Raw genomic sequence first — 14698 nt, 5'->3', positions numbered from 1 at the left:
TTTTCCCATCATCTCATGTATTGAAACAGCCATTATGGCCATCGTTAGCAATGAGATAAGTTGGGAAGGTGAAACCTGACATATTTAGTTTCTGTCAAAGAAAACGGATTTTACAAAAACGGAATATGTTGGAAGGGAATGACTGGCGGGGGAGCGGTGTCAGCAACTAACAGTTTGCTACAACTAGCCTAAGAAGTTGGCAGTTTGTTTCCATTCACTGTAGCTCACACCTAGACCAAATGAAGAAGTCTTTATATCAGCTATTAAAAGAAGGAAAAGAAGAATCAGGTGTTTTGAATTAAAAAAAAAAAAAAAGTAAAAATGTCACCTTTCCTGTTTTTCCCTTCTTTGCTTCAGAATAGAAGAATTCTAATATTCTGGGCCTTCTTTTCTCTGGGTCTGATCTGTTTCCTGGTCTTTGCCTTTTAATAATGTCATACCCTCTCCTTCCAGCCTCCCTCATCACAGTGGAATTGGCTTCTCAGTAGTCCTTCCTTTCCAAGGCTTTTTTTTTCTCATTGGCTTTTTACCCCAGTCAGAGTGGGGGTCAAGTTAATACTGGCTCAGTTACTTTGTGTTTTTTAGGGAATTCAGTTTAATAAATCAGAACATTGTTTAGTCAAGATTATTGTTATTTTCGATTTATGGTACATTTTATGTCAAAAGAGATCCCCTGTCTAAACTCCAAACATTAGTATGGCTTTAGCATCTGTTAGTCAAGGAAAGAAAACAACATTCTACATTGAAAAAATAATTCCATAGACTGAATAGTACTGGCTTTATCTTTTATCATCACAGCCCCAAGTTAGTTCTATAATCTTACACAGAGCTTTGAGGAATACTCTGTATGTCTGGGCTTCATCTTATTTTTTCCTACCTTTTTTTTCCCCTCATTCCATTATTCACTCTCACCTTCCACACACACACACATACACACTCTACAGTCCTTACTTAGTTTTTAAAATTAATAATTAAAACTTAATTAAAATTATCTTATACTTTGCATATTTTAATAAGCCACCTCAAATCCTTTTTGAATAATATAAATGATAAATAACATATAGGATAAAAACACACCAGTCTTGTTTTTAATAAAGAGTTTATATCATTATTTTTGAATTAACTTTATGAGTCTTGTATCAGTGTCTAAATTGAATATTTACCGTAGACCATATTTTTATCTGTATTATAAACCACAGTTGAAAATAGTGAATTTGGAATGATCCAACTAAGTGTAAGGAAATATAAAATATAATAATAAATGCAGATGGGTAATTCTTAAATATGTGGAGAGTAGAGTATTAGGACTTTCCTAGATAAACTGATATTGGATAAGTTGAGCTTTAGCTGCAGAATAAATTAACATAGGTTTACTCTCTGTGTTTTAACAGATATGGTTAAAAAATGAAGAGTAGAATTGGATACTTTAAAGTGTTATATAATCATTAAATTTTATATATTTTCGTGCTAGAAAGAAATATGTCAGATTTTAACCAGCTTAACATAAATAGTTAATACCTTTTAATGCTTTTGTGGAATCTGATGCCAAAGGATAATTTTGCTTTCCTGTACAAAGCCTTATTTTTCTGTTAACTAGATTAGTATTAATTTGTTATATAAAAGGTAAAGATAATATTTTAATGATGGATAAAGAAACTGCTATATATTTTTAAATAAATATAATTTAAATACATAAAAAGACTTAATGTAAATTTAGTTCACCTTGGTTTTAGACAGCCATATTTTGCATACAATGTGTGTGAGTGTTTTAAGAATTGATAAAATACTTAAGTCATGAAAGTGGAAAATGAAAAAGTGATAAATGCCAAATGGGAAAAATATACCTTCAAAAATGAGATCAAGTTGAATACAGATTCTTAAATAGGACCCAAATACAAGATATCAATAAAGCTAAGTTGGTTACTTTCAGTTTTTATAGGAAGAAATACTAAACAGCTATAGACATAGTTTTGTTTATGGTTCAGAAGTATATAAAGGACAAAATATGTACATTGTCAAATTAATTTTTCTCTTGGTATCTAGACACTAGGCATTTGGGCATTGAATTTGCATTTAAAATTTTCATCTGTAAAAAGTCTTAGAAATTTCAAGCACTAGAATAAGAAATTAAGAAATCTTGCTCAGATTTATTGTTTTTATTCTTTTGTCTTCATCATCTGGGAGTTTCAGATTTGAGTACAAGACTCTTTAAAAAATAAATTACAGCTGTATGTTAAACAAGTTAATCATATAATGTCTGCAGAGGCACTGCGGCTGAGGGCTGACAGAATTATAACTCAGCAAGTATTTGTGGAACATGACTGTAAGGAGTAAGTCCTTACTGAATTCACGTTCTGAAACTCAGTTGTGTTAAGGGGTGACCTAAACTTTGTTTAGCAAACAGTGAGACTTATATTCAAACAAAGCTTCATAGTACTCTGTGAAATCAGTCAGTCATGATTGAGGGCATGTGCATATGTGCAAGACACTAAACTCTAGGTATGACAAACTCTAGTTTGTCAGGGAGCATAAAAATAGCTTTAAGTCACAGTATCAACCTAGGTGGGGATAGATAGTAAACACAATAAAATGTTCAACAGTCTTACAAGATGGCAATAAAAGATGTCACAGGTGCCTAGTATGGACAAGAAGTGGTGTAAATACAGAAAGAAGGTTCCCTGGAAGAATCAGAAACTTCAGCTGGACCTTTCTTGACCTATCTGTCTCTTACCTTTGAACTATCTCAGGATTACAAATTAATGTTTTTACTGTCATTCATTCAGTATATTTATTCAACAGATATATTGATCTACTGTGTATTAGGCATAGCTATGGACCAGGGGTCCCCAACCCCCAGGCCACGGACCAGTACTGGTCCGTGGCCTGTTAGGAACTGGGCCGCGCAGCAGGAGGTGAACAGCGAGCGAGTGAAGCTTCATCTGCTGCTCCCCATCGCTTGTGTTACCGCCTGAACCATCACACCCCTCACCCCACCCCACCCCACCCCACCCCTGGTCTGTGGAAAAATTGTCTTCCACGAAACCGGACCCTGGTGCCAAAAAGTTGGGGACTGCTGCTATAGACCCTGTAGAGATAACAGTGAACAAAACAAACTGTGCTCTTAAGGTAGCTTACATTTTAGTGGCAGGTGGGCTCTCCTCTGACAGAGAGTGAAAAAGTTAGCAAAAAAAATATTGCGATAAGTATTGTGGAGAAATATAAAGCGGGATAAAGTATTTAGGGAGTAAGGGAGGTAGGGCAATGCTGTTTTATATGGGGAGATCAGAGAAGGGCTCTCTAATAAGGTGACATTTTATGGAAATATGTAAGGAAAATTGTAGGGAGCATATGTTTATTTGAGAGGAGAGCATTACAGGCAGGGAGAACAGAAATACAGAGGCTCTGAGGTAGGAACATGCTTGGTTTGAGGACCAAGAAGAAGACTGGTGTGGCTGGTACAGAGTTAGGGGCTGGGGTTTGGTAAGAGGAGAGGAGGAGGTCATAGAGGTAGCAGGGAGCTACTTCATGTAGGGCCTGGAAAAATATGGGAATGACTTTGGATTTATACTCCGAGTGAGATGGAAGGCCATAAGAGTTACATAGAGTATATATGAACCAACTGATGTTTAAAAGGACTGCCCTGATAACTGTATTGAGTACAGGCTGTAGGGAGGCAAGGGTGAAAGCAGGGAGGCCAGTTAGAACTTTTACTGTAACAGGTTTTAGGATGGAGGTAATGAGAAATGACAAATTTTCTAGGTATTTGCTGAAGGATTGTGGAATGTAACAGAAAGAGAGGGTAAAAAGGGTGACTTCTTTTTGGCCTGAGCTTCTAGTAGAATGGAGTTGTGGTTTACTGAGGTGGAGAAGACTGAAGGAAGAGCAGATCTGTTGCAGGAGAAAAGGAAACTGAGGACAGTTTTGGACATGTTGAGTTCAAAATGCCTATTAGACATGTAAGTGGAGATATCAGGTAGGTTGTTGGCTATCAGAGTCTGAAGTTTAGGGAAGCAGTCAAGGCTAAAGATATAAATTTGGGAGCTGTCAGGGTATAGATAATGTTTATGGTGAGATGACTAGATGAAATTATCTAGGTTATAAGAGTAGAAGGAGATGGGAAGAGGTCTGATGACTGTCATAGGGCTACATCAGCATTCAACAGCATTCAAATTTGGGAAAATAAGGAGGACTCTACCAAGGAGACTGAGGAGGAGTGATCAGTGAGGTAAAAAAAGAACTAAGAGAGGTATTTCAAAGAAGTGTTTCAAAGAGGGAGTGAGCAAATTGTGTCAAAGGAGTAAGATTAAGATTGAAAAATGACCATTGGAATTGGCAAAATGAAGGTCATTTTGCACTTGACAGGAGCTATTGGAGTGGTTGGGAGTAGTCAGTGAAAACTTAGGAATGGAATAGAATTGAAGATAGCTAATATGGACAGGCCTTTAGATTTTTCCTTTTAAGAGGAACTTAGAAGTGGAACAACAAATGGGAGCCCAAGGAAGGTCTTTTAAGTATTTTTAAAGGATATTACAGTATGTTTAGCATGCCAGTGGAGAGAAAAAATGTGTAAGAGAGATAGAATTGCTGGAGGGAAGACGGGGTGGGATATAATTGCAACTGAAGGTTAAACTTAGAGAGGAACATTGGGCAATTTATCCATATTAACAGGAGATTAGTCAGAGGATATGTGTAGATATGCAGATAGGTTGAGGTATGTGGTGATTGGAGGTTGTAGAAGTTTTTGTTTTGTTGCTTTTCTCCTCTCTTCGAAACCCTCTCCAGTGAAATAAACAAACAAGGTCATCATTTGCAAGTTAGGAATAGGGAGGAGATATTGAAGGTTTGAGAGAGAGATAAAGCTATTCAATAATTATCTACAAAAATGGAATACAAATTAATTTGAGAATGCGTTCAGCTGCTCAGGTACAGGTACAAAATAGGGGAAGAGTTGGATTTACCTGTGCCGTAGGTTTTGTCAAGCGAAGCTAGTTGAGGAAGAGAGGAACAAGCGAATCGATGCGCCATGCAAAGAAGTAATTAACTGATGGACCATGAAATAATCAGGTAAAGAGGGCAATCATGTTCATGGGCTCTTGGACAGTCAGAAGACAGAAAGTCTGTACACTGGAGACCTGAAAGGTGTTAAAAACTTGTTTGAGTCTTAGAGGGAGTGATCAGGAAAGATAAAAGATGATGCTCAGAGAATGATATTTTAGACATTGAATTATGGAAAGAGTACAGAATCTAGGTCCAGTCATGGGAATTAAATGGCTGAGGTGGGGTGGATAAGAACATTGATGGTGTTGTAATTGAGAAGGTAAATATGAGATCCTAACTCATTATAGGACTTCAGTAAACACTTCAGTTTTATTAAGGTACCAATAAAGCATCCCTACTTTCTTAAAAATACATTGTTTTTACAAGTGCCAGTTGGTTCTCAGTGTACAAGACTCCCAGTAGTTTCTTTCAGTTTATATTCCTTTGATCTGCTGTATCAGTATTACTCAGGGAGCTTTGTTTAAAAAAAAAAATTTTTTTTTAAGATTCTAGAACAAATCATGCAATCCAGAGGTCCACAGCCTAAATTAGACCTGTAGATACATTTTTTTGATAAGAATAGTGCTATAAAAAGACAACCTTGAGTTGAGGGGCATTCCAGTTTGTCACATTGCTCCTAGTCCCCACCATTTACCCCACATCCGCCCACCCCCTCACCCCCATCATTACTTTTGTCTTATAATTTTCCAGCGTCTTTTAGGCCCCTTTGCACATTTACATTTACTGGTACTTTTTCTCAAGGCATTCACGTTTAAAACTCTTTGCCTTAGACCTACTGAATCACAATCTCCAGAGTTGGGCTTTTGTCATTTATGTTTGGAAACGTCCTTAAGTAAATCTGATGACAGGTAGTAGTTTAAAAAGACAGATCTTAACTTACTAGCAATGGATCTTGGGTCAGCAACTTAACCTCTCTTGTTTTCAGTTTTCTATCCATAAAATTGATATAAAAATAATAGAACCCACCTCATGTGGTAGTGTTAAAGCATAAATGAGATAGTATGAAAAAGGGCACCTGTGCCTGGTATGTGGTAGATATTCAGAAAAATGTTTCTCCCTTTCTATTTTCCATTGGGAGTAGGATCTTGAAAGTTTCTCTAGGCAAGTTGAAGGGATATTCCAAGTCAACCAATACATTAATTGGGACACTATTTTGAATGGTTTAACAAAACCAAATAGCCAGTGACTTAAACAAAAAAGAAGTTGAATTCTTTCTACATTCCAGACTGATGTGATATTGGGGGAGTTTGGTTCCAGGGACCAGGTGCCTTCTTACTTGTTGCTTCATCTTCTCTTAGTCTGTTGCACTTTCTTACATGGTCAGAGATAGTTTATCACACCTTGACTGGGTTCCACCCCATTGGAAGGAAGGAAGAAAAGGTTAAGAGTAGGCAGTTTCCTTTCAAGGGTATGGTTAGGAAATTTCACAAACCTCATTGGCTGGAACTTATCACGTGGCCATATCCAGATGCTGAGAGTCTGGAGCAGAGATTTTCTAGCAAGGTCGTCAAGTACCCAGTAGATACTCAGAAGATTCTAGTACTAAGGAGAAGAAGGGGAGGATAGATATTAGAAGACTGGTTTCTGTCACAGTTAATATTTGCTTGGTATATCTGTTCCACTGTCTAAGCAAGGTTAATCCTTTGGTCATTCTAGCCTTAGACTTAGGGTTTATTGTCCCCCAATCCCAAATAATGAAAACAAAAAAAAAATTACTTGGGCTACCTAGTCCCTTTCAGATATCTTTTTGACCAGAGATGACTGGTCTTTTTAGCGAGTCAGAGTCTAGGTCCTAATGCTTAACTCATCTATGCAAGCATGAATCCTATCTCTGATAAGTCAATTTCAACCTTACCTACTACTTTAAAACAGTAAAATAGTTCTCCAGATCATTTTGACTACGGTTCAATGTGTTCTTTATTTCCATTAGCCTATTCTGTGACCAGGATGTAGAGTATGTTGTGAGAAAGCAACTGTGTGTGTGTGCGTGCATTTTAATGCAGTCTCCTGCCCATGTTTTTGTATTGTGTACCTATATGAAGTAGTTGTTATTAAATCTGTTTTACTAGTGAGTTAACAGAGACCCAGAGATGTTTAGCAACTTGTTTGAAGCCACAAAAATCAGTAAATGGTGGAGCCAGGATTTATCTCCAGGTTTTTATATTTCCAAATTCTGTGATCACAGTGTTCACAGTGCTATATTGTGACATCTTTGGATATCACACTACAGAATTGGATCATATGCTTTTTTTTTTAATGTCAAGGACACTTTAGTTTTATTATTACGATGATTTCTCTTTTTGTACTTTCTCATTTGTTTCTTCTTTTCTTAGTGTCATCATTTGTCTTTGGGCTGTAAAACCCCACCTTACTAAGAGACCCTTTAACATAACTTAGATAAAAACCTATATGGATAACTTATCTTTATTTTTCTCTTTGAGACAGACCTAAAGAATGAACTGCCTGTTACTTTGCTGGCAATCACATTGCACATTACTTTTTCTGGCTACATATTTACAATTTATTTCTATTTTTGATAGAAGATTTCTTTTATTTTTGGTACCCTACTATTGATGAATAAAAAATGTAGCCATTAAGGTAGCACCATGAAATATGACTGTGAGAGAGCTGTGTTTCCATCTGAGGTTTTAGGGTTTCATGAAGAGTTAAAGGGAATATCTAAAGTGTTTTATTGACAAGGCCTGGCCTTCTTAATCCATTTTTGTCCCAGGTAGAATCTGCATGTGCATTTCTAGTCAATTAGAAGTGCCCTACTTATCTGTGTTGGCTAGTCCTGTATTTTCTAGATATACTGTTGTTTTATAATATTAATCTATGTATGCATAACTTTAATATTTAATGATGGTTTCTACCTAAGATTATTGAAATCTTATTTGTTTTAAACAGTGATTATTTGTTTAGGTAACAAATATAACTAAATGGTAATACCTAAGATTTGATTTCAGTATTTTTAAATCCACAAGGCCCTTTAAAGAAAAAAATTGCTAATTTGAACTTGATATATAGGATTAAGTTTCTAAAGCAACAATTTTTATCATTATGTATAAAAATTACTTTTGTAATTTATTTTAGGAATAACCAACACTGTAGGATATTCTTCAAAATGGAAATATTATCTATTATCGTCGTTTTTTTATGACCCTTTGAAGTAAAAATGTTTACTTTTTCTCCCCTGTTTTTTGATATAGGATATAGCAGATCCATTTTTTGCTTATTGTAAGCAACATGCAGATAGGTTAGACAGAAAGTGGAAGAGAAAAAACTACTTGGCTCTACAATCCTATTGTAAAATGTCTTTACAAGAGAGAGAGAAGCAGCTATCACCAGAAGCACAGGTATGGATGGGATTCATGCCAAAACTCATGTTTTTTTCTTTCAAGGTTATAGATTTCAGGGAATTCCCTGGCGGTCCAGTGGTTAGAACTCCACGCGCTCACCGCTAAGGGCCCGGGTTTGATCCCTGGTCAGGGAACTAAGATCCCACAAGCCACGCAGCATGGCCAAAAAAAAAAAAAAAAAAATCAAGGTTATAAATTTCAGATCTCATGTGTGTTTGCCAATGACATGTGAAGTATAATTGTGAAATCTGGTTAGTTACCTAGGAAGTGGATTGTCATTAAGGTAAATGGTGAGTATAGTTTGTGGTTGAATATATTACTTGTCACCTAGTCAACAAAGCAGTCATTTGTAAAACATGCTTCCAGTACATTAAAGAATGTGGCTTAGAGGAAATTATTCTATCAGTGCAATATGTTGACCACATCTTTTTTCAGTCTGTTCTAATGTTCTTTTATGCAAAGAATTTGATTAGTTTGCCCATCATATAAAATGTATTTTTATGTAAATTAAGTACATTTATGGAGACTAGTGCAAGGCTAGTTGAGAAGAGAAACTTCAGCTTAATCATATTAGTTTTTGACAATTCTGATCATAGACTAGGACAGTTGTTACTAGGGGTAGACCTGGTTTATTATAACCCAAGAATTATACAGTATACCTTAAGGACTGTGGATAGATATAATTTGCCTTGATATGTGAAATTCTGGTTATCTTTACTTTTTCTAAATGTGGAAGTAAAAATCATAAGGAGTATGTTCCATTTTAATATCTTTTAAAATTTGTATACATTTCTTTTATAGGCAAGGATCAATGCCCGGCTTCAGCAATATCGTGCCAAAGCAGAACTAGCTCGATCCACCAGACCCCAGGCCTGGGTTCCAAGGGAAAAATTGCCCAGACCACTCACTAGCAGTGCTTCGGCCATTCGTAAACTTATGCGGAAAGCAGAACTAATGGGGATCAGTACAGATATCTTCCCAGTGGACAATTCAGATACTAGTTCTAGTGTGGATGGAAGGAGAAAACATAAGCAACCTGCTCTCACTGCTGATTTTGTGAATTATTATTTTGGTCAGTATAGACACTGATGCATGCACGTTTTCATTGATGACAATTTGCCGATGGAGATTTTGATATGCTGTCAATTTTTAGAAATTTACTAGCAATGTTACATATATCAAGTAAACGCATGTTTATTTTCCTAATAAGTTGTGGGTTGTTGTAAAATGCTAAGTTAATTTGTGAATAGAGTTACAAGTGTTTTGAATAATGTAGATTTATCCATGCGATCATCCCTATGGCTAGCTTCTTCCTTTGTGTATTTTGTATATCAGCTTTTATTTTCTACTAAAGTAAAATTGGATATTTAATTTAAATAGAGAGAAATATGCGCATGATTCAAATTCAAGAAAATATGGCTGAACAAAAGAATATAAAGGATAAATTAGAGAATGAACAAGAAAAGCTTCATGTGGAATATAATAAGGTAAGTTGGCTATAAAACAAACAACGTAATATATTACATCTTATTGATGATTTCTTTTGTATTTTATAACATTTTTATTTATGTTTTATTTTGAAATTCCTCTGGAGTTTTTACAACTTGCCTACAATTCCGACCCCTCATTATTTTCATTACCGTCACTAACACTTACTGAGTACTTTCTATGTGCCAGGCACAATTTTGAGCACTTTTACTTGTATTAACTCATTTAATTCTCATTTCAGCTTTATAATATGGCTTAGGATTACTGCTCCCATTTTCAGAGTAAACTGAGTCCTAAACAGGGGAAGTAATTTGCCCAGGTTCACATAGGTAGTCAAGTCATAGAGTTGGAGTTTGAGGCCCAGCAGTCTGACTCCATTCCTTATTCCTAACCACTGTATTGTGGAACTTCTCTTTCTAAGTTGTAGAAAACTTTAAAACTTATTTTGAAATTACTGTTTTTTTCTTGAATTGTTTGTTACTTTTGATTAAAAAAAAAAGAAACTCCTAATTTAAATTTCCCTTCTACCCCTTCATTCTAAAGATGAGGAAGATCAAAAAGAAATATATAAAAGCAAGTTGTGACTAAATGTTAGGTAATAAGTAACACGAGCATATAAAACTAGGATTGACTTATTGATAAATAATATTTTAAGTGATAAAAAAATTTGTAGGAAGTAAATTTCCAATAATCAGCCACACTGTATTGAAAAGAGTACTGGGGTTCAATTCAAAAGACCTAAGGATTCTTGCTAGTCTTATGATTTTGGCTAAGTCACAAAAACCTGGTGATCCTTAGTTTTCTCATTGGGAAAATGGTGGGAGTGCGTCTTGATAGACTCATAAGGATTAACTAGCAGAATGTTTCTGAAATTATATAGTAAACTATAATAGAATATATAAATGTAGGCCTCATTATTATCATTAGTAAAAATGGTGACATAAAACAAAATGCTTACATTTTGTTGGTGCTGCTTAAATAATTGGAGACCCTCGTTTTTCAGTGTATTGTACTTGAATGTGTTAAAAATATATGGACTATAAATATAGATATTTTGGGACATTTATTAATAAATTATTTACATTTTCACATATTTTACTGTGTATTTTAATGGTTTACTAATTTGAATTATTTACATTGTAGCTGTGTGAATCTTTAGAAGAACTACAAAACCTGAATGGAAAACTTCGAAGTGAAGGACAAGGAATATGGGCCTTACTAGGCAGAATCACAGGGCAGGTTAGTTTCTTTCCAATTGCTATCTCTTTCTCTTCTTGCTCTCTATATGATTTCAAAGATCAGAACTCTAATACAACTGTCGCTTCACTAACTAAAGAATTCCGTTTAATCAGGGCCAACTAATCCTCTGGGATAATAATTCCTGCCTGAAGTACATCTAGAGCTTTGGAAGCTGCCTACTGAGAACTTGTAGCTTAATTTGGTTGTTTTAACAGCTATCTTGTTTGCAGATTTTTTCATTTGCTCTAACTGATGGACCTGTCGTTTGTGATGAAGCTAAGATTTGAAGCATGAGTTACTTCTACCATATTCTTTCGCCTCTAATGTAGGGGTTTTAGATTCCTTGCCACATTTCTTCTGTCCTGTTCTTGTGCTATAATTAGTTCTTTTTTTTTTTGGACCGGGGTGTGTGTAAAATTTAAACGGAAAACTGGAGAGATTTATTTTCATGTTGATTTGCTTTTGAACTGCGTAAGAAATGGTTTTTGAAACTTTAATGTTAAAGTGTAGTTTTTCTCCTTCAGTAGCTATTATTGTAGTTATGAAAAAAATAAACTTTATCCTTGAATATGTTTAGCCTTTTATAGTTCTTGGTATTGAAAAGAAGAATCATTGCCAAATGGATTTCTTTGAATGCTTTTTTTTTGGTACTGTGTATATAATTCTTAAATTAAGAATTCATTTGAATAATTTCAGTTATTTTTTAAGGATGATGGAGACTCACTGTGATCCTTTCCCTATGAAAATAGTTTTGTTTGTGAAGGAAGGTTTTCAAAGAACAGATATTTTTCATTGTACTTGTTTTAAAGGTTTACAAAGAGTCAAATTCATTAAACAATTTGTGTAGACATATTATTTTAGAAGGTAATGCATACTGATATGTATTGTGCCATGCTGGCTTTGAAGATGCTGCTTTTGTGAACAAGGTGTATGTGGCTTATATTATTATGAATAACATAATATAAAAGGTGAGAATGAATAGTCGCATATGGGGAATTGACCTTTGTTTCTATTGATAGGTTGTTGATGAATTCTTGGAAGATTATGGTGTTTTATATTTTATATTTAGAAAAGTTAATATTGAATGCAAGCCTATTATTAGTTTATTTGGCAAGCTAGCATTATCTTCTGGCTTGGTTTGCAAGTTTGTCTCATAAGAATTTCCTATTTAGTATAAAACATTATCTACTATAAAAGAGCATTTTTATTTATTAAATCACTTGTAACAGAAGCGCATGCATTTTCTTGTGCAAATGTAAAATACACAGCAGAAGTAGAATTCATTTGTACCACTTGCAGGACACTTTTTTCCAGTTGGTTAAACAGATGCCAGCCCACCGGGCCACTGAGAAATGACTTTGATAGATGGTTGCTGTCTGGGAAGCCAGCATACTACTGATTAGTAGAAATCCAAAGAGAATCTGCTTCGCTTTGTGGAGAGTTTGGTCCGATAAGATAATTTTTCTAATTAACCTTTGGAGCACCAGTGTAGCTGGGATGTTGAGGAAAATAAACGGCTTCAATATTCTTTTTGTCAAGTGTACTTTTTTTTTTTTAAGTTCTTAAATTCTTGTCCTTGTCTTTCATTTTTAAAGCTAAAGTAGAAGTTTAATTTTCATAATGTTTTAGTGGTCCACTGAAAATCGATGAAAGTATGTTATTATAGGCTTCTAGCGGCAGTGACTGAGACAAAAACTCATTTTAGTCCTTTTTGCCAATATAAAAGCTTGTAAAAGATTTCCCCCTCACAATCCTAGCATATTAGTTGACTTGAGCGGTGCATAGAGGAAAGTTGCTTTATATTTTTTCTTTAAAACAAAATAAACTGCATTTGTTCAAATCAATAGAAGTTGAACATACCGGCAATTTTGCGAGCACCCAAGGAGAGAAAACCAAGTAAAAAAGAAGGAGGCACACAAAAGACATCTACTCTTCCTGCAGTACTTTATAGGCAAGTAATGAAATTATGATAGATTAATATTGTGTATTTTTTTTTAATTTTTAAAAATATTATTTATTTTTGGCTATATTGGGTCTTGGCTTCTGCTCGTGGGCCTCTCATTGCGGTGGCCTCTCTTGTTGAGGAGCATGGGCTCTAGGTGTGCAGGCTTCAGTAGTTGTGGCACACGGGCTCAGTAATTGTGGCTTGCAGGCTCTAGAGCGCAGGCTCAGTAGTTGTGGTACACGGGCCTAGCTGCTCCGCGGCATGTGGGGTCCTCCCTGACCAGGGCTTGAACCCATGTCCCCTGCATTGGCAGGCGGGTTCTTAACCACTGCGCCACCAGGGAAGCCCTTGTGTATTTTTAAACTAATACTTTTTAGTAACAAGATGCTTCAGATATTTGCGAATAAATTATGTTTATATCAGAATTTAAGTTAAATGCATTTGAAGTTCATTTTATTAAAACCATCAAAGATGCTTTCCAGATTGAATGATGATAGAAGAGATTTTGGTCCTCTTTTAATGACAAGCTAAATCACTTTTTGTATCCTTTAAGTACCTGGGGCTATGTGTGCATATGCTCCATGGAAATGAACTGTCCTCTTTGGGGAATTGGAAAGTGACTTTAAGTAATGTAGATGATTATTTTCTTAAATAGTTAAAATGATATGTTAGATAAATGGGCATTTATATTTTATTTTACTTGAATGAGTTTTAGAGGTTTACATGTGTTTTTAGGTAGTGATGAGTATTATAATATAGCTTGAACTACTGCCTTTGCACAGTGGTGGATAATGAAGATAAGTTTTAGATTTGAATCTGTCTACATTTTTTTCTCTCTTGGCTCAGTTGTAATAATTTCATTCTCCCAAATATTTTTATTCTTGGCTCAGTATTTTACAGTATTCACCATTATAGCAATTTTACATAGTTATTAAGACTTCTTTCCATACTTCAGTAGGTTTGGATCTCACTATTTTTTCCATGTAACTGATGATATTAATTGAGAAAAGTCTAGAAGATGCTAGTATATGTTTGTGTTTGTGTATACATACACAAATCTATTCACATACACAAGTATATATGCTTATGTAAATTTATAAATATTCTCTCCACAACCTCTTCCTTTCTCAGAAATAGCAGCAATAACAACAATACCAATCTCTATAATTACTTTCTCTTCTTGGTTGGAGGCTCTCTCCATAGGTAATAGCAGATAACTTCCTTGAACTGTGGAAGCCCACCAGTGTTTTAGTGTACTTTATGAAGACTAGCACATTCTCAGTCTAGCTTTTCCAAATAAAATTGGTTCATTTGGAACCATCAGGCATATCATTTATGCCCCTGACTTTTTATCACTACAGTTCATTTTTATTTCAGAATATACTTTAAGTAATTTTCCATTTTTACTCTGAGCCACTTTGAGACCTAGTACTGGTCGTTGTTGTCATTGTTGTATATGTGTGTATGTGATCTTTTTTTCTAGGATTATTTAAAAATTCAAACCTCATTGCTGTTTCTGTATATATATGGTTCTTTTAGGTTCTCAACAACATTTTCCTCAACCTTCACATTCTTAATATAAATATACCCTAGATTTTTAGGTCATGGT

The 14698-nt window shown here is 35.0% G+C and overlaps 1 protein-coding gene across 2 annotated transcripts in view; it reads left to right on the top strand.

The window, feature by feature from the left end:
• PHF14 (PHD finger protein 14) overlaps nucleotides 1–14698 on the top strand; it is a 202882-nt gene that overhangs the window by 51928 nt on the left and 136256 nt on the right. For both annotated transcript variants that reach the window (XM_061197749.1, XM_061197750.1), the window contains exons 8-12: nucleotides 8268–8414; nucleotides 9219–9489; nucleotides 9798–9904; nucleotides 11049–11144; nucleotides 12992–13095. In XM_061197749.1, the coding sequence (XP_061053732.1) occupies nucleotides 8268–8414; nucleotides 9219–9489; nucleotides 9798–9904; nucleotides 11049–11144; nucleotides 12992–13095 (725 nt within the window). The remainder of the gene's footprint in view (nucleotides 1–8267; nucleotides 8415–9218; nucleotides 9490–9797; nucleotides 9905–11048; nucleotides 11145–12991; nucleotides 13096–14698) is intronic.

The sequence above is a fragment of the Eubalaena glacialis genome, chromosome 8 (genome assembly GCF_028564815.1).
Source record: "Eubalaena glacialis isolate mEubGla1 chromosome 8, mEubGla1.1.hap2.+ XY, whole genome shotgun sequence".
Lineage (NCBI taxonomy): Eukaryota > Metazoa > Chordata > Mammalia > Artiodactyla > Balaenidae > Eubalaena > Eubalaena glacialis.
The sequence above is the reverse complement of the archived record's forward strand: the minus strand, read 5'-3'. Positions and strand labels throughout refer to the sequence as shown.